Raw genomic sequence first — 19,914 nt, forward strand, 5'->3', positions numbered from 1 at the left:
CTGTCTAATAGAACTTTCTGTGGTGTTAAAAACATTCTATAGCTGTGATGTCCAAACAACTAGTGGCCATATGTGGATCTAATGAACACTTGAAATGTGGCTAATATACCATAGGAACTGAATTTTTAAATGGCTGCATGTGGCTAGTTGCTGCCTTATTAAACAGCATCGTATAGGAGGATGAACTTGATCTAACCAAAATATAACTGGAGAAACTTTGGCAAAAGACCAATGGTGAGCATTTAATTTTTAGAACTAAGACTAAAACCAGGTGAGGATATGGGTAGAAGAATATGTAAATATTGTGTATTAGGACAAAGTAGAATGCATCTAAAAAGTTGGGACAAAAAACGGAGAGAGAAGAGGGGAAAGTAGAATGAGATCACTGACTTACATAGATAATAGGTGGTAATCAGAGGATACCATTTAAAATTGTCAGACCAGATTATAAAACACTTAAAGGAAAAAAAAAAAACACGTAAAGGGAGGGAATTAAGGGACAGCATAAAAAGTATTACCATGGAGATACCTACTAGAATAAAAATATAAACCTTCAGTACTGGCAGAGTTTTTTTAGAAAGCAAAGAACATACACCAAATAGAGAAACACACATGATAACAATCAAGTACAGGATAGTAAGTTATATAAAACCCAATTCCACTACAAACCAAGGCTTCAGTGATTCAAAAAGGCTACAAAATCAGAATGGATAAAATAAAGATAAGAAATAACAAGTGTTGACAGGATGTGGAGAAAACGGAACCCTCATACACCATTGGTGGGAATGCAAATTAGTACATCCACTGTGGAAAACAGTATGGAGACTCCTCAAAAAACTAATAATAGAATTAACATGCAATCCAGTAATTCCCCTACTGAGTATTTACCCAAAGGAAATGAAATCACTAATTTTAAAAGATGGCATGCAACCCTATGTTTATGTGGCATACTTTTCAACAGCTAAGATATGGAAGCAACCAAGTATCTATTGAGAGATGAATGAGGGATCCCTGGGTGGCGCAGCGGTTTGGCGCCTGCCTTTGGCCCAGGGCGCGATCCTGGAGACCCGGGATCGAATCCCACATCAGGCTCCCGGTGCATGGAGCCTGCTTCTCCCTCTGCCTATGTCTCTGCCTCTCTCTCTCTCTCTCTCTCTCTCTCTGTGACTATCATAAATAAATAAAAAATTAAAAAAAAAAAAGGAGAGATGAATGAAGAAAGATGATGTTATATATATCTACAGTAGAATACTACTCAGCCATAAAGAATGAACTCTTGCCATTTGCAACAACATGGATGGACCCAGAGGATGTAATGCTGAATGAAATAGGTTAGAGAAAGACAAATACTCATATCATTTCGTGCATATATGGAATTTAAGAAACAAATAAAAAGGAGAGAAAAAAAGCCCTAGATTCTTAACTATAGAGAACAAACTAATGGTTGCCAGAGGAAAGATGGGTAGGATTGAGAGTAAAAGGTTGAAGAGGATTAAGAGTACTTATCTTGATGATTACTGAGGAGTGGATAGAATTGTTGAATCACTATACTGTATACCTAAAACTAATATAACACTGTATGTTAGTTATGCTTAAAAAAACTAATGAAATAAAAAATAAAATACAAAGAATAGAAATAGGATCAGGGTAAGGGGATAGCCAAATTATTCTTTCAGTTTTCTGCCAATGTCTAATTATATAATTAAATTTTATTTTATCACACATACAAAAAGAAGGTCACAAATTAACCCTGGGCAAAGACTTACTAGGTACATGAAAGCAATAAAGAAAGCAGGTGTTATGATCCTAATATGAAATAAAGTATAATTGAAGCAAAAAAGCATTAAATGACACAAAGATTCTTTATAATCTTAACGTGGTATTTCTCAGTGAGGATACAAGATTTGTTAATGTTTACACACTAGATAACACAGTAGCCATCTATAAAAATAGGAAATCATAGGAGAAAGGGGAGAATCAGATTGAAACACACTAATAACAGGATGTTGAACAAATTCCTCTCAGTACAGGACAGTCAAGTAGACAAAACTAAGGAAAGATCTAAACAAGATAATAAGGTTGATCTTTTAAATATATCTCAAACACTACACCTTGACAATAGAGACTGTACCTTCTTTTCACACACACGTGGAAAATTCACAAAAACTGATAGTATATTAGGGCCCAAAGAGACCATCAGCAGGATTCATAATAGAAATATAACCAGTACTATGATGATCTCTGCAATAAAACTAAGAATTAAAAATAATACAACAGCAACAAAAAACTAGGCCTTCTACCTGGAAATATAAAAGCCTTAGTTAACTCTTGGGTAAAGGAGAAATACTAAGATTTCTGAAAAATAATGCAAACACTACACATCTGAACCTCTAAGATATATTTTAGGAGTGATCAAAGGAAAATCCATGGATCTAAATACTTGCATCAAGAAAAAATAAAAGAGGGGCACCTGGGTGGCTCAGTGGTTAAATGTCTGCCTTTGGCTCAGGTCATGATCCCGGGAGTCCTCGGATTGAGTTGCACATCAGGCTTCCTGTAGGGAGCCTCCCTCTGCCTCTCTGTCTACCTCTCTCTCTGTGTTTCTCATGAATAAATAAAAAATCTTTAAAAGAAAAGAAAAATAGAAGAATGAAAATTACTGAATTAATACATTTCTAATTCAAGAAGTTAGAGAAAGAACAAAATAAAACCAAAAGAAAACAAAAGGAAGGCAGAGATAAATATAAAAGTGATGAAGTATAGAAGGAAAAAATGATTAGTCTGCTTTTATTTGAAAAAATAGATATATGGTTGATTGCTTTAATCAGAGAGGGAAAAGCATGTGTATACCAAATAAGAAATGACAAAAAGTGCCAATAACTACTAATATGGAGGAAATAGTAAAAAAAAAAAAAAAAAAAGAAAAGAAAACCAATACTTTGTATGATTCTGTATATAAATTTGTATAAATTTGAAAACCAAATGAAATGGATGCTTAGAAAAATGCAGTATATCAAAAATGCCTAAAGACAGAAAATGTAAACAGACCAGTTTCCATAGAAGAAATAGACACAGTTATCAAGAAATGACCCCATAAAAAACCACCAGGCCTACAGAGGAATTCATCTAAATGTTGAGAGACCAGATATTCCCAGTGCTGCTTAAATTGTTTCAGTATATAGCAGTTGGAGGAAATTTCCCAACATCTTTCTTTTTTAAATTTATTTATTCATGACAGAGAGAGAGAGAGAGAGAGAGAGAGAGAGGCAGAGACACAGGCAGAGAGAGAAGTAGGCTCCATGCAGGAAGCCCGATGTAGGACTCGATCCCAGGTCTCCAGGATCATGCCCTGGGCTAAAGCCGAGGCTAAACCATTGAGCCAGCCAGGCTGCCCACCCCATCTTTTATTAGAAATGTTGACTATAACATTGATCCCTAAGTCTGATAAAAGTAGCATATAAAAAAAAAACATACAGAACAGTAATACTTAAGAAATTGAATGCAAAATCCTAAGTGAACAGATTCTTGCCACTGTAAAAAAAAAAAAAAGTACATGTCAACTGAGTGGAACAACAATTATTTCGAAATTGAGGGTGACACATTAAGGAGGGCACACGATAAGATGAGCACTGGGTGTTATATGTTGGCAGATTGAATTTAAATAAAGTATTTATAAAAAAGGAATCGACAGTAATTTCATTAATAGATTTAAACAGAAAATATATCATTTCCATATATACTGAAAAAGTCTTTGATAAAATTTAATACTCATTCCTAATGAAATTGAGAAATAAGGTTAGGTGGATACTTTCTTAAAATGAAAAATATATATAGACCTCAGTCCTAAACACAGTGTCTTAGTGGGAGGAACCCTAGAGGTATTCTCACTAAGGTCAGCAATGAGGCAGTGGTGCCTACTATCTCCCCTTCCTTTTTATGTTATTCTGAAGGTGTTAGCTTCTATAATTAGAAGAGGCATAGAGAAAGCAGAGGCATAGGACTTGAAAAGAAGAACTATTTATAGGTGGTGTGACAGTATATCTAGAAAAAATCGAAAGTTCGTGATAAAAGTAATTCAGACAGAAGAATTCAGCAAGGTAGTAGGATTTAAGGTTAATATATATCTAGCAGCATTCGTATACACAAATAATAACCATTCTGAAGATGTAAATGACATTTTCTCTTTACTATAAGAGAAAAAAATGGTAAATACCTAGAAATAAACTTAACCAGAAATGTTAGAAATATGATTAAAGAAAACACAATACTCTTGAAAAACACACTTGAACAAATAGATACTGCTTGTTCTTATTTAGGAAGTTTCAGCATCATTAAAGTCAGTTCTCTAATTTATAAATTTAATGCAGTCCCAGTAAGTTACCAAAAGTCCTTACTATGGAGCCAGACAAGTTGATACTCAAATTTATTTGTAAAAATAAACATGCAGGCTTAGGACTCAGGAGTTTGAAGAGTGACTGTTAGTGGGTTTCTTTTTGAGGTGATGGAAATATTGTAAAACTGATTGTGGTATTGGTTGTACAACTCTGTACACTTTAAATGGGTGCATTATTTTAAAAACATGCAAGAGTAGCTAAAAACAGGTAGAAAAGAGCAATAAGGTAAGTGAATGAGGGGAAGAGGAAGGGCAACTAACTCAACCATATACTAAAGCATAGTACACATCCTTACTATTTAAATAATGTGATAATGGTGCATAACTAGACAGCCCAGTGATACAGAAGAGAAAGTCCATAGATATATATAGAAATCTAGTATATGATAAAGATAGCCTCTCAAATCACTGGTATAGATGGAGCTTTTATTTATTTTACTTTATGTTTTAGAGGTGGGTAGAGGGGCAGAGGGGGAGGGAGAGAGAATCTTAAGCTGTGCTTGGAGCCTGACTCAGGGCTTGACGAGGGGGCTCCATTTCACAACCCTGAGATCATGACCTGAGCCAAAATCAAGAGTTGGATCCTTAGCTGATTGAGCCAGCAAGGTGCCCCTAGATGGCCCTTTTAATAAATTGTTTTGGGATAAATGAATAACCAGATCTGTTTTTCATACCACCCATAAGAATGGATTAAAAAAAAATCAGAAGACAAATGATAAACTGGGAAAAATATTTGTAAACTGGGAGAGCTAAATATATATATATTATATATATATATATATATATATATAATATATATATATATATAACAGGTAAAGGGCCAAATACTTTAGAAATATGGGTAAGAGATTATGAGGAGATTACTCATCCCCCCAAAAGATAATTACCCTTAAATCTTTCAAAAGATGTTCAACTTCATTCATAATGAGAAAAGCGCAAATTAAAAAACTTCACTGAGATAACCATTTCTCACACATCTATTGGTAAAAATTTAACAGCTTAATAAATACTCAATGAGGCCCTGAGGCAACAGCTCTCCTACATTACTGGTAAGAGACAGGATGGTACAACCCCCTGTGGAGGGGAATTTGGCAGTAGTTAATAAAATTTACATATTCATTTACCCTTTCACCCAAAAGTAATCCCACTTCTAGGAATTTACCCTAATATTTTCAACAGTACAAAAATAAAGAAGCACTAAGTTGTTCATTCCTGCATTAATTAGAAAATACTGGAAACTCTACATGCCCAAACTTAGGAGCTTTATTGGTTCATCTACATAACTGATGACTGCAGCTGGTAAAAAAAAAAGAAAAGAAAAGAAAAAAATCTATTAAGTGATAGGAATGTCTAGGATATGTTTTTAAGAGAAAAGTAAAGTGCAGATGAATACATAGTATGCTTCATTTTCTGTAAAAAGATTAAGAAAACGTGTCTCTTTATCTTCACAAAAAGAAATTTATCTTCACAAAATAGAAAACAGTGAAATTAGTTACCCAGAATGGTTGAAAGGGGAGGAAAAAATAGAGTAAAAGGAATATGGGAGGGAGTGACATTTAGGTAAGTGTATACTTCTGTATACTTTTGACTTCTGGAAAAATGTTACTTGTTTATATATTCAAAATTAAAATGAATCAACAAGAATGGAAAGAGGGGAAATGACCAAAACTGAAAGCAAGCTGAGATAGATTAATCCCAAGTGTATTTGAAATGAATAACTACACTGAAATGGGGTCAGGGTTAGGACGAGAATCTAATTCAATAATTTCTGATCACATTGTTAGGTTTGATTGTATACACTCAGGTAGGGGGAAAGGTGGGAGAGCATTGCAAACAAATCTTGAACTCTATTTCTAGATTTTTTTTTTTTTTAGTGATGTGGGTAAGCAATTCTGAAACTTTTAAGTAGATTATTGTTGGAGCAAATTAGTAATTAAATGTGTTGATATTATTGGAAGTTTGTATTCTCACTGTGGAAATGAGATGCAAACATAGAATTGAGGAAAGCAAGGAAGACCAAAGGGCAGCGCATTGGGATTGGAGGTATTGCAAGGACCCATAGATTTCTAAAGTATGGATAGGTATGTGGGTATGTACATATGTGTGTATATATATATATTCCTAGTTTTTTTGTCTTAAAGGGTCTGGAATCAATGACATCTCAGTAGCAGTGAGCACACATATATATTGTTTTCTAGAGCATTACTCATTAAAAGGAACCATGCTTTCGTCAGAGAAATGGTAGGTTTCAGAATTGGGACAAGGAAGGTATAAGATGAGTGTGGAACATCATATGTTACCAGAAAATAAAGAGTGGCTTAAGAAAAGATAGGGGTGTATCATGAGGTAGTTTGAAGAGACTCTTACTGGCCAAGTCTGGACAATTTGAATAGCAAATAACTAAAGACAGTAATGAATTATAAACCATTGGGAAAAAATTGGAACCCCTGGGTCCACATTGGCAATTTGTAGATAAAGAAATGGGAGAGAGGGGAGGCATTTCATAAAGATGGAGGATACATTGTAGTAGGAAACTCTTCATTTTACAACCATATTCATAGTAAAGATTGGTTCCAGTGACACTCCTCAGTAGATGTCTAGGTGGAAATTTGGGTAAAGAGTATCATACTTGCATGGTTTTTAAAGTGTCTCTCCGTGCTCACTTCAGCAGCAGATATATTAAAAGTGTCTCTCCAAGACAAATGGAGAATTGCAAGGAAATAATAACTACATAGTAGAGAAATGGGACAATACTTTGAGTGGGTGGTCAAAATTAATATTACTAATAAGGGGTGGATGCAGATTGCCTATATCAAAATGTGATACTCTGAAGGATCCAACAGCGTTTAGACATTGATCCATGAATACATATTCTGCATCTAATCGTGAGGAAAATTAGGTAAACCCCAAATGAGAAACTTTCTGTTCTAAAAAGAGAAAAAAAAAAAATCTGTTACACTTAATTCTGGTGTATATTAAAGGGACACAGGGACCAACTAAAACATTTCCCAGTGGCCAATACTTGAACAATTTGAGCAACAAAATAAAGTACTGTTGGACTACTCAGAGTATAAGATAAACGTCTTTGAGTCTGTGATGTTACAAATAAATGATTGAATGAATTGGAGAGGAGACAAATCTATGCAGAACTCCAAATCTACTGTGCCCACAAGGAGATGGGGCAGAACTCTCCACTGTATAAGCATGGGATGTGCATAGTGACAGCCTTCCAAAGAGTGCAGTATGCAAATTTGGGAAAATGAGTAACTTTACAGTGCAGAAGCTTGACAGATACTATCTTAGCCAGGTGAGCAAGGTTAACAACAGGGATAAGTCATATTGATAAGTTTCATGTATTCTTGATATGAGGTGATGAAAGTAGCACTTTATAACTCATCTTTCTTCCTAAAATCCCTAACCCCAGTTTGATCATGAGAAAAACATCAAGGAAGTTCCAATTGAGACACTTTTTACAAAATAACCTGACTAGAATTCTTTAAAAATGTCAAGGTCAGGGGTATCTTGGTGGCTCCGTTGGTTAAATGTCTGAATCTTGGTTTCAGCTCAAGTCATGATCTTAGGGTCCCTGTTTTGGGCTTCACACTCTGTGCAGTCTGCTGTCCCCTTCTCCATCCCCCTGCTTGCACACGCTCACTCTCTCAAACGAGTAAGGAAAATCTTAAAAAAATTTTTTTCCTTAGACAAGGAAAGTCTTAAGAAAGTGTCACATGTGAGAGGAGCCTAGAAATATGACTACTAAATATAATGTATCCTGGATTGGCTCCTGGAATAGGAAAAGGACATTAAATAAAAACTGAGGAAATTGAATATACAGATACTGACAGGATGATTCATAATAGCAAAAAAGTGGAACCAAGCTAAATATCAGCTGATGAATGGATAAGTATGACAAATTCATACAATGGAATATTATTAAGCCATAAAAACAAATGAATTTCTGATACATGGTATAACACAAATGAACCTAAAAAGTGTTATGCTTAGTGAAAGAATCCAAAAATAGGCCACATGTTACATGATACCATTTATATGAAATACCAGAATAAAAATTCATGAAAACAGAAAAAATTCAAATTCATGAAAACAAAGTTAGTTTAGTAGTTACCAGGGTCTAGGAGATGGGAGAAATGAGTGAATAACTGCTGTTGGGTAATGAGTTTCTTTTGGGGGTGATTAAAATGTTCTGCAGTTAGATAATGGTGATGTATAACTTGTAAGTATGCTAAAGACCACTGCAGTGTACATTTTAAAGTGGTGAGTTTTATGGTATGTAAATTATTGCATCTAATTTTTTTAAAACTAAGGAAATAAAAATATAAAACTAAGGAATAAAATATGAAATTCAGTTATTCAGAAAGGGGAGGGGAGGGCACTATACTCAAAATGTCCATGTTCTAAAAGACAGACTGGAAAACTTCAAGATTTGTTGAGATTAAAGAGGTATGGAAACTAAAGGCTGTGTGTGATCCTTGACTAGATCCTTGACTAGATTGTGTATGGTGATGGGAAAAGGTTATAAAAGTCATTATTTGGTCCATTGATGAAATTGTAATAAGGATAGTTGGCTAGATTAAAAGTAATTTGATCAGTGTTAAAGGCAGTTTATGTAATCAGAATAGTTTGACTTTTGATTATATAAGAAAACATTTCTTAATTTCAGGAAATACAGATCTTTGGGGATAAAGGACATGGTGTATGTAACATGTTTTCACACTATTCAGAAAAAATGTGTGTGTATATTTATTGTATACATATACAGAGGAAAGAGATGGGTGTGATGAGGTAAAAGGTGAGTTTTGGCAAAGGGTATAGATATATTTTGTATTCTTGAAAGTTTGTTTTGCTATAAGTTACGGAAAACCAAAGTTGAATGGTAAGTGTTAACAAAGATGTATAACATTGGGAACTATTATTACTCTAGGTAAAGATATAAATCTTTTGAAAACTTTGTAAAATAATTTGGAATATAACTTCAAAAAAATAGTCAATTGGTATTGTACATATCCTGATTCTGTTTTTAGGTATATGCCCTCAAAAAATTCCTCTACATTGCATCAGGAAACATACCCAATAATATAACAGGAACCTTGTATGTAATAGCCAGAAATGATGGGGGGTGTCTATCAGTGGAGAAGCGTTTTAATACAGCAGTGAAAATGAATAAACTACAGCATGTATCAGCATATGAATCTCAGAAAGAATGCCGAATAAAGAACAAGTCACTGAGGGGCTGAACCAGAAACATTTCATTTGTCTGAAGATTAAAACCAGGCTAAACTAAGCAATATATTGTTTGGGGCTAGACACATATGTGAGAAAACTACGTAGACAAGCAAAAGAATTAGTAGCTACTTGATGGGTGGGGTGCATGAGAGAAGGAGAGGCATGATCAGGGAGGCACATGGGAATTGGGAAAGTGCTGGTGATGTTTTGTTTATCTTAAGCTGTTTGGTGTGTAAACAAGTGTTCATGTTGTCTTTAGACTGCTTATAAATACTCTGGTTTGTATTATTTCTTAATTCAAAAAAATGATCACACAAAATTCTCCAAGCCAAAAAATAAAGGTTATAAGTCATTAAATGAACAAAGCAAGTTATAAAATAGTATGTATATTATTATTTTTGTTAAGAAATTGCATATGCTTCTATCTTTGTGTTTAAATGGACAGAGAAATAAGTCAGAATATAAACACTTTTCCATTATATGGAAACTTTTCCATTATATTTCTATCTATCTATTTCTGAAATCTGTGAGCATTTATTATCCAGATTCATGCTATGAAATTATATTTCTTTTATCTTTACTCCTGTTGAATAAAGGACTTTAAGGTTAGGGTCCATGTGTTATATTCTGTATTTTTTTTTAATTAGAAAAATAATAAAACAATTTCCATTTTGGGAAAACAGTAAAATAAACAAATTACTGGAAGGTCCCTATCAATATTTAGAAATGTTAGGTGAGAAAACCAAGTTACAAAACAGTATTTACATGCTTAATATTAGTTTACTTAATATGTGTATCAGCATCTTTAAAAATTCTGGAATGAAAATGCTCTACCATTAACAGTTGTTATTATCTCTAGATGCTATAATTTACAGATTGTTTTTATTTTCTTTGTATTTTCCTAATTTGCATGTATTACATATTGGAAACAAGGAAAAAAATGAGAGAATATTTATTAAAGACTGAATTGTTTTCAGTAATGTTGTTCTTGCCATTGCGGGTAGTAGCTACTTACCTGGATGAGTAGGGCAAGATACTAAGAGAAGAGAGCTCTTGTCAACTCTTGTTATAGATGTGAGTTCAGTGGTGCAGAGGATTTTTTCTTCTTTCATAAATGGCTACTCAGTTCTTTGACAATTACATTGATCATTTGTGTAACTTTGTGCCTCCTTCAGGTGCTGCACTATCTGGCAGTACAGAAACCTGCAGACCTCGCTCGGCACCTGTTACCTTGTGTAATTCATGCAGCTGTACTCAAGGTAAAGGAAGAAGGTAAATGTCTTACTTGATTAGTCATTAGTTCATTTCCAAAATGAAAGTATATTTTGCTGACTTATTTAATAATGGCTTTGATCTTTTTAAAAATAGAAAATCTGGAAAACATTTCTTCAGTTAAGAAGATTATAAAGCAGATAATAACCCATTCCAGTAAAGTTTTGCACTTCCCCAATCCAGAAGACAAGAAACTGGAAGTAAGTTTGCTGTAGTGTCAGGATCTTGCCAAGCGTTCTCCCTAGTTGGCAATGATTGTTTTAAAGATACATTTTTAAAAGGCTGCTTTCTTTTTGCTATTTTCCAATGTATGTCTCTCCCTTTTGCACTATCAGGAAATCATCCATCAAATTACTAATGTAGAAGCTATAATTGCCAGAGCCCGCTCACTGAAAGCCAAGTTTGGAACTGAGAAATGTGAACAAGAGGAGGAAAAAGAAGATCTTGAAAGGTAATTGGTATTTGAGTAACGTTTGTCTGCAATAGGAAAAGCCATCATTCTCTTTAGAACATTTTAATAGAATATTGGGATTCTTTTTTGGTACCCCTATATTATTTGTATTATTTGTAACAAGCATCAGCCAGAGACAGAGAAATATTTGGTTATCATAGACTTTGACCTCCCCTGTATTTCTGGGTATTTGCCAGGCATTTCCCCTCCTTCCACATTTAGAAATAAGTCTACCAGGTCTTCTTTCTACTAATGTCCTTGTTTGCTCTTGGAGATACGCCTGCAGTTCCCGTGGAAGAGCTGCTAGCCGCTCTTTGTTACTTGAAATGCACCAGAGCTTTGCTTTCAGCTCTCACTTTTCCATTACCACAGTCTGAGATGTTCTGAAATATTTCTGCTCAGTATTCCTAGTTATTTATTTAATTTTAAACAAGAATTTTGAAAGCAAATGTGCATATCCTGTGTACCTTGTGGACATGTTTTGAAAGAGTGACCAGATGGCCTCACCAGGATGTTACAGATGACCGGGTCAATCTTGTCTTCCTCCTGAGAGAGACTTGGCATCATTACCTGTCCGTATGAGTTCCTGTCCATTTTTACCTGTGGTAGTTGAAAGAACAATGTTGTTTTAATTGTGATAAAGTGTTTCCAAATTTGTTACTTTAGCAAATTGAATTCAATTGAATTAACTTTAAATTCTTTATCAGCCTTTTCAGAAATGAAATGGCATTATTGATGCTGAATAATTAATAGAATATGACAAGGCATGTGCTATCACTCTTAACAAGTTCTTGTTGGAATTTTATACCTTCTGTGGAGTGAAATTTTCTCTTAGCTATCTTTGCTCTTGAAAACTTCATTTTTAAAAGAGAAGAATAATAAAAAAAAAATAAATAAAAGAGAAGAATAAGCAATAACCAAGGGAATTGTTTCTAAAATAGCAGTATGAATTAGTGGTGCAGGCATGGTGCCTTTGACTGTGATAGCTTCACATATGTTATCTGTGATGTATTTGGAGGTGTAGTGTTTCCACACATAATGGCATAGTTGAGGCTTTGCCCGCAAAATGTGTATTTTAAGCAGACATGCATGCACACACATATACACACCCACTTTAAAAGAATAGAAATGAGAAATATGGATTATTGTTCTGCTGTATGCATATAACTTGTTTTTTGTTGTCCAAAAATACTGTTTTGTTTTGAGAGAGCATGCACAAGCGCAAGTGGGAGTGGGGGAAGAGGCAGAGGGAGAGGGAGAGAATCTCATACTCCATACACAGTGTGGAGCTGAGTGTGGGGCTTGATCTCACAACCCTGAGATGACCTGAGCTGAAACCAAGAGTCAGATGCTTAACCTACTGAGGCCACCCAGGCACCCCCCAAATATTGTTTTAATTTTTTATTTACTGTAGTATTTTCTAAGTTTCTAGTCTGAAAGGAATAGATGCAGTGTTTCTTTTTACCCTTTGACAGAGGTGAGGTTTTTGTTTTTATAAATATGTATGTATGTATTTATTTATTTATTTGAGAGGGAGAATGTGCATGAGAGTAAGGAAGGGACAGAGGAGAGAATATCCAAGCAGATTCCCACTGAACATGGAGCCTAACATGGGCTCCATCTCATGACCCTGAAGTCATGACCTGAGCCAAAATCGAGTCCAGGGCTTAACCCACTGAGCCACCCAGCCAGCCCCAGAGATGAATTTTTTGAAAATGTTATGAAAACATTTGAAAAGCAGTAAGATCATCATTTGTCTGTTTTAATTCCAAATGTCGCTCTGTTTGTTATAAAAGTTCCACTCTAGCCTTAGTAGGTTTATCCAGTATCAGTTTGAGAATTTGTCCACAAAAATAATTGGGAGGACTGACCATGTGAACCAAGCAGCTTGCTTCTGTCCTGTCATTACCTCTCTCCCCTAGGTTTGTGAGTTGCCTTTTGGAGCAGCCTGAAGTTTTAGTCGTGGGTGCAGGAAGAGGACATGCCGGCAAAATCATTCACAAGCTGTTTGTGAATGCTCAAAGGGTATGTGAATTTCCTTATTGGCTGATCGTGATCTCTCCAGACCTCTACTCAGTAAGGTGCTGTTTTGATTCCCACACATGACTGATTCTTATAGCTGCTGAGTGGAAGTCTGAGCATTGGGTTCGAACATTAAAAAAAAACAATGACTGTCAACAGTGACTTCTAAGTCTTTGAAATCCGCTTGCTTTCTTACATGTGTAAGCAAAATTATAAGTATATTTTAGGATATAATTTTCCAAAGTTAGAAGAGTCTGAAATCCATTATTACGGAATATCATAAGGACTCGGTTAGCAATGGCCAGTGCTGTGTGGTAGGAAAAAATGTAGACTACTTTCAAATTAGAATAGAGATCAGTTTTACCAATTATAAATGCCTTGTACTACAAATGGATTCACAGTTTCACTTGTGAAGTTAGTTTATCTATTTTCGTCATGGTGAATTGATCTAAGGAAGAGCAAGATTTCAGATGTTTAGGACTACGGAAACAGGCTTTAGCACAGAAAGGAAGCCCAGTTTCAAAGATTATTTTAGCTATTACCGCTACTACTAAAAGTAAAGGTTCAAAAAAATATGTAGTACTTTCTGACATCTTGAAACCCTTAAAATTTGAATTTTTATGAAGGTGATGCTAGTTACACTTTGTGTGGATACTGTCTGTACTGATCATGTTTACTGGTTAAGATGATTTTCATGTCAGGGCTCATTAATATGGAAGATTATGATAAAAGTGTTAAAGAGTGTACTACAGACAGTCTCTGACTTACGATGATTTTACTTAGGATTTTCGGCTTTATGATGGTGGGGAAAAAAAAGGGTGTTTAGTAGAAAGCATCATTTGAATTTTGGATTTTGGTCCTTTTTCAGGCTAGTAGTATATGCAGCACAATCCTCTTGTGATGCTGGGCAGGGACAGCAGCATATCCCACTAAGCTATGAGATCTCGAGGACAAGCAGTTAATATAACTACTCTACCCAGATAGCCATTCTGTTTCTCACTCTCTGTACAATAATTAATAAATTATATGAGGTAGTTAACATTTTATTATAAAATAGGCTTTGTGTTAGATGATTTTGTCCAACTGTAGGCTTAAGTGAGTGTTCTGGACTTGGGTATGGTAGGCTAGGCTGAGTTACAATGTTTGGTAGGCTAGGTATAGTAAATGTATTTCCTTTTTTTTTTTTTTTTTTTTAAGATTTTATTTATTCATTCATGAGAGACATACAGAGAAAGAGAGAGAGGCAGAGACACAGGCAGAGGGAGAAGCAGGCTCCAAGCAGGGAGCCTGATGCGGGACTTGATCCTGGGATTCCAGAATCACGCTCCAGGCTGAAGGCAGGCGCTAAACCTCTGAGCCACCCAGAGATCCTCAGTAAATATATTTTCAACTTAGGATATTTTCTACTTAGGATGGGCTTATTGGGGTGTAACCCAATTCTAAGTCAAGGAAGATATGTAAATATAAGGCTGCCCTTTGTCTGGAACTGTGATGACTTGAGAATGACCCACTTTTGAAAGTGTGATTATCAGAATCAAGAATTTTCATGGGTTTACATATGAAATAAAAACTGTAAAATCTCCTTGGAGTCTGTGTGGAGTATATCTAGTTAATATATTCAGTTTCATAGCCAGATGTACTGACCTGAATTTTTAACAGGAATTGAAACCTGTGATTATTTATGGGATTGTTCCCTAACTTTAAGAATTTCAAGTTAAAACCAAGTATTTTATTTCCTTATAAATTAGAGTTCTAGAAAACAATAGATGCTTACTTTGATTTATTTGTTTTTGTCTCTGGCATGAAATCAGGAACCAAGTTTGTTTCTGCTTCCTATATATCTTTCACCAGCTCACTAGCCAGAAGCTAATAACCACATTTCCTTGTCACCACCAATATGAATTTTCCCTCTTATTGCAGAAATTCTTTCCTCTGTCCTCATTTTTAAAAGCTTCTATGTTAAGAGAACTTGAAATTAAAGCATTTTTATTTATTTATTTTTATTTTTTGTTTTTTAAAGCATTTTTATTTTTAATGCTGAGAGTATTACTTGTGAATATTTAAGCAAAATTATCTTCCCCAGAATGGAGATAGTGCCCCCCCCACCAGAATGTCACTAAAGGCTCATTGTAAAATGTAGAATAATACAGAAGATTATAAAGGAAAACTTAATCACATTAATCTCACTACCCTCTGATCACTGTCAACATTTGACATGTAGTGTATATAAATACATCTATATTTTATAAAAACAGGATTATATTCTGTGATTTACTTTGTTATTCTTGTTTTCCTGTTAATTATCTTATTCCTTTAGTAAATGCAGGAGTGTATAATCTTTTCAATGGCCTTGTATAGCTAATCCCCTTTAAGGGATACTGAAATTGTACATTTTTCCCACATTATGTAATTATAAAAGATTTCAAATTGTCAAACCTTGTAGGGAATGTTTTTAGGAAATTGGCAGACTTTAATCCAAATAACAAGCACCTTGTTGGTACATTTTTTTTTTAAGATTTATTTATTTATGATAGACATAGAGAGGCAGAGACACAGGAGGAGGGAGAAGCAGGCCCATGCCAGGAGCCTGATGTGGGACTCGATCCCAGGACTCCAGGATCACACCCTAGGCCAAAGGCAGAGGCTAAACCGCTGAGCCACCCAGGGATCCCTGGTTGGTACATTTCTGAACTCAGATCTTAAAAGTCTGGTTGATGTAAACCATTCAAGTTTATTTACATAACTTTTCTTTTCGTAATTAACTGACACTTTATATCAATTTTACTAATTAATCAAGATTTTAACTCTTTTAGAACATTATGAAATTTCAATGAGAATTTTGTATAGCATACAGCAATTTTACATGCTTAGAACTTTTTGCTTAAAATTATACATTTAAAAAATTATACATTTTAATAAACTTCATTCTGATTACATTTGTAATTGGTGGTGTATTCCACTGGAATTCAGCAAATAAACCACAGATTGGATTTTGCCTCAGTTTTATCAGTTTTGCCCATTAAATGACACTGTACGTTGCCTGTTGAACCATCAGATGCATGAGAAGTAGGATATGTCTGCTCAATATAACAGCTAGGTGTGTTTTATGTGGTGTGTATTTGTCTTGATATTCTTTTGATAGGATCATGTTCCTTAATGTAGTGCATGCTGTCTCTGAAATGATCTTGAAATCTCTTGTCTAGCTCTTTTAAAACCATCTTGCTCGTTTCCTTTTCATCACTGTTTCTTTTCTCACCTTTTCTCAAGCTGACTGAATCTTCTGATGAGGTAACAAAATAGCTTTTGTCCCTCATAGTTCCTTGTTCCTTCCCATCCCTCTAACTTCATAAGGTCATTAAGACTAACCACCTCTTTAACAGTCTAATTTGGCATACCTTTCATGCTGATGTTTAGTATAACATGATTTCGTATTTCCATTGCCAAAACAATACTCTTTTTTTTATATTGATGGTGTTATGAAAGAAATCAAGTAATTAGAGAAATGAAAAAAGTATATTGATCAAGGTTGAAATGAAAGCTCTAATTGGATTTTTTAATGCAATTTTAATGCAAAAAATAGATGCCTTTAATACTAAGAACTTCTCTTTTGTGGCCATTGCTGTATTACATGGACCTGTATCACTTCTTTATCACCTTAGCCGCTCAGCAAACAAAACCAGTGTCCCCAGTTTTAATTTGTCAAGTGAACCTTAAAAAGAAATGAAAGAGTGGAGATAAAAACCATTTTCCCAGACTCTGGGGAGAAGCAGCTCCTTACTGGACTGAGGACATCAGACTTGAACTTGGGTTGTTGCTAGAAGAAACGTGTAGAAACCAGTACTACACTTTCCCTCTTCATCAGATGTCGGAATATGGCCCTCACTTTTCAAAGCAGATTGCTTGGCAGTCATTATCTCTTTGTCTCTGTCACCAGTTTATTTGTAATCTCTGGCTGCTCATGCAGTGTTTCAAGCTTCTTGCTTTTTCTGTGTTTTTGAGTAATCATAACATGGCTGACTGCATTACTGAGTAATGTAGAACATTTTTTTATGTATATGTCATGTTTATTCATCTGTCCTTCAAAATGATCGAAGTTTAGCATTGGACTTGCTCTTGAATTTAGCATTTGATTCTGTTCAAGGCTGCAGCCGTGGCTCCACCAGAGGAGGAACTGAAGAGAATGGGCTCTCCAGAAGAGAGAAGGCACAACTCGGTGTCAGACTTCCCCCCTCCTGCTGGCCGGGAACTCATTTTGCGCACCACTGTGCCACGCCCGGCTCCATACTCCCGTGCTCTGCCTCAGCGCATGTACAGTGTTCTCACCAAAGAGGATTTCAGACTTGCAGGTGCCTTTTCATCAGATACCACCTTCTTCTAATTCTTCTAGAGCAACCTCATTTATGGCTTCAGAGACTGTGCTGACCACTCCTGTGGGAGCAAGGTTGTGCCAGTCAGAACTTGAGAGGCCATGAAGAGGACCTGTCCAGTCTCATGATCAGGAATCATACCAGCATCTGAAAGACTTTCCAGCACCGTGCTTGGGCTTTTTTGTATCTTGGTTGGGTCAGAGAGAATGAGCTTGAGCTATTGAAAGATATGTTCCCCAAAGAGATGGCCCTTGTTTGACTAGGGATCTTAGGTAGGAGTTGGGGGGATGTGCAGGGACCAGAAAAGCAACACGAGCTCTCTGTACTCACTCATTTATTCTTTCCCATGGGAAAAGTGGGCTTGTGCTCATTTATTCTTTCCCGTGACTATCTTGTGCTTGTGCTCATTTATTCTTTCCCGTGACTATCTCTTAGGCTGTCGCCTTGCATTCACAGTCTGTATAAACACATTTGTTACATGTGTTAGTATCAGGTATGCAAAACAGAGTATCTATTAATTGGGATTTCTGGATATTTTGGTGGTAGCTTCTTTTCCCAGAATCTGTGTTTTTGAAATACTAAATGACATTGTTTATTCAATCATCTAGTGGCCATTTAATTGTACTAATTAACTTTTGATGAGTATTTTGAATATTCTAGGAGAAAACCTAGAATTTCATAGTTTATGTGTTTTTCCATGTTAACTATGACCTAAATGTATTCCTTCTGATATAACTATATATTAAATGTCACTGCAAATTAGTTTTATACCTTACCTTGTAAGGTTTGTTTCTCTTGTTTTGTTTTTGGTTGCAGTAAGATGCCAACCTGCAAACTGTTCCCATCTCTTGCGGTACAGCATGCATTCCTTTTGTGATTGTTGGCTAGATACTATATTTAATGGAGTAGAGATGAGCACATGCTACAAATATAACTTTGGAACATAGAGATTATCATGTCGTTAGTATAATTTGGTGTATGTGCTAATGTAATGAATATAAGATTATTTCAGTGAACTATTTTGCTTTTGTGTTTTAGTTAAAATGAAAATAATCGTTGGGGATATATAGCACCCAATAGAAGAATAAGAGCAACATATTTCTAGTTATGTGGTGATCAAGATTTATTAAGTCTCTGTTGCTATTTGGCCTCTGTTCAGTCTGAAATCTATTTTTAGGCCTAAACTTCCCATTTTAATCCAAAACAAAAAATGATTATCTGAAGCATAGACTTTGCCTCTGTAATTTAAATAATTAATAGAGCTGTGTAAACCTAATTATATTATTTTTGTAATAAAAAGTGTACATATATATGTCTGTGTGCACATATATATGTATATATGTATATATGAAGTAGGGGAGGTCCTGATTGGTCCTGATTTGCCTCCCAGCCTTCACAGTGCTTTTCTCTGAGATGCTGGACTTGACTGCTGCTGGTAAACCATACAGATCAGGCCTGAGTACTGAGCACTGTATCAAGTAGAAAATGGATCTTTCAAGGACAGGATTTGTCTGCTTTCCGGTGAGGAAGTTAAAGCAAAGAAACGTTTTTTAAAGAGAGGTTGGACTTTAAAATGTCATTGTAAATCTAATAAAAAGAAAAGTCTTGCTTTCTCTGGCTACTTTTCTTTTCTCTCCTCTGGTGGGCGCTTTGGTCTTATTTCAGTTAGTTTTATGCTGTCTCACATCTTCCTAAATATTTGCAGCCTGCTGAGTCTTGCAGGGGTCTCAAGAACGCTCTCTGTGCCTTCTTTTTTAGTGGCAGTTACCCCACTTTACTTTTATTATAGTTATGTTTATTTCACAGATATTTTTAAGCACCTGCTTTCAGGCACTATACTAGGCAGTAAAGATAAAACATAGCAGTACACTCCTTCCTTTTCAGTGACCTTTCTGTCATGTAGGGAAGGTTGATGCTACATTGCCATAAAATGGAGAGTATAGTCAACTCATCTGTGAACTGGAGGTCCAGCATTTATTGTATAAATTCATTCAGTAGCAACAGAGAGTAATACATGCATTATTAGTGAATAATGTGTCTAATAATAAGGTATTATAAGAGAGGTTTTTTTACTCAGGCTTAGGGATCAGGAATATCTTCATAGAGGTAATTTCTAGGTTGGGACCAGAAGATGCGTAGGAGCTGATGAAGAGTTGGGAAAATAT

At 35.3% G+C, this 19,914-nt stretch overlaps 1 protein-coding gene across 7 annotated transcripts in view; it reads left to right on the forward strand.

The window, feature by feature from the left end:
• Positions 1 to 19,362, forward strand: part of RAB3GAP1 (RAB3 GTPase activating protein catalytic subunit 1) — a 96,586-nt gene extending 77,224 nt beyond the window's left edge. For 4 of the 7 annotated variants that reach the window (XM_072789029.1, XM_072789030.1, XM_072789035.1 and 1 more), the window contains 6 exons: positions 10,813 to 10,909; positions 11,006 to 11,109; positions 11,245 to 11,360; positions 13,283 to 13,385; positions 16,650 to 16,670; positions 17,524 to 19,362. In XM_072789029.1, coding sequence (XP_072645130.1) covers positions 10,813 to 10,909; positions 11,006 to 11,109; positions 11,245 to 11,360; positions 13,283 to 13,385; positions 16,650 to 16,670; positions 17,524 to 17,760 — 678 coding nt within the window. In that variant the 3' untranslated portion in view covers positions 17,761 to 19,362. Of the gene's footprint in view, positions 1 to 10,812; positions 10,910 to 11,005; positions 11,110 to 11,244; positions 11,361 to 13,282; positions 13,386 to 14,579; positions 16,326 to 16,649; positions 16,671 to 17,041 lie in introns of those variants that run through there. The other 3 variants (XM_072789033.1, XM_072789031.1, XM_072789034.1) reach the window with 3 other exon arrangements.
• Positions 19,363 to 19,914: the final 552 nt, after the last annotated feature.

The sequence above is a fragment of the Canis lupus genome, chromosome 20 (assembly GCF_048164855.1).
Source record: "Canis lupus baileyi chromosome 20, mCanLup2.hap1, whole genome shotgun sequence".
Lineage (NCBI taxonomy): Eukaryota > Metazoa > Chordata > Mammalia > Carnivora > Canidae > Canis > Canis lupus.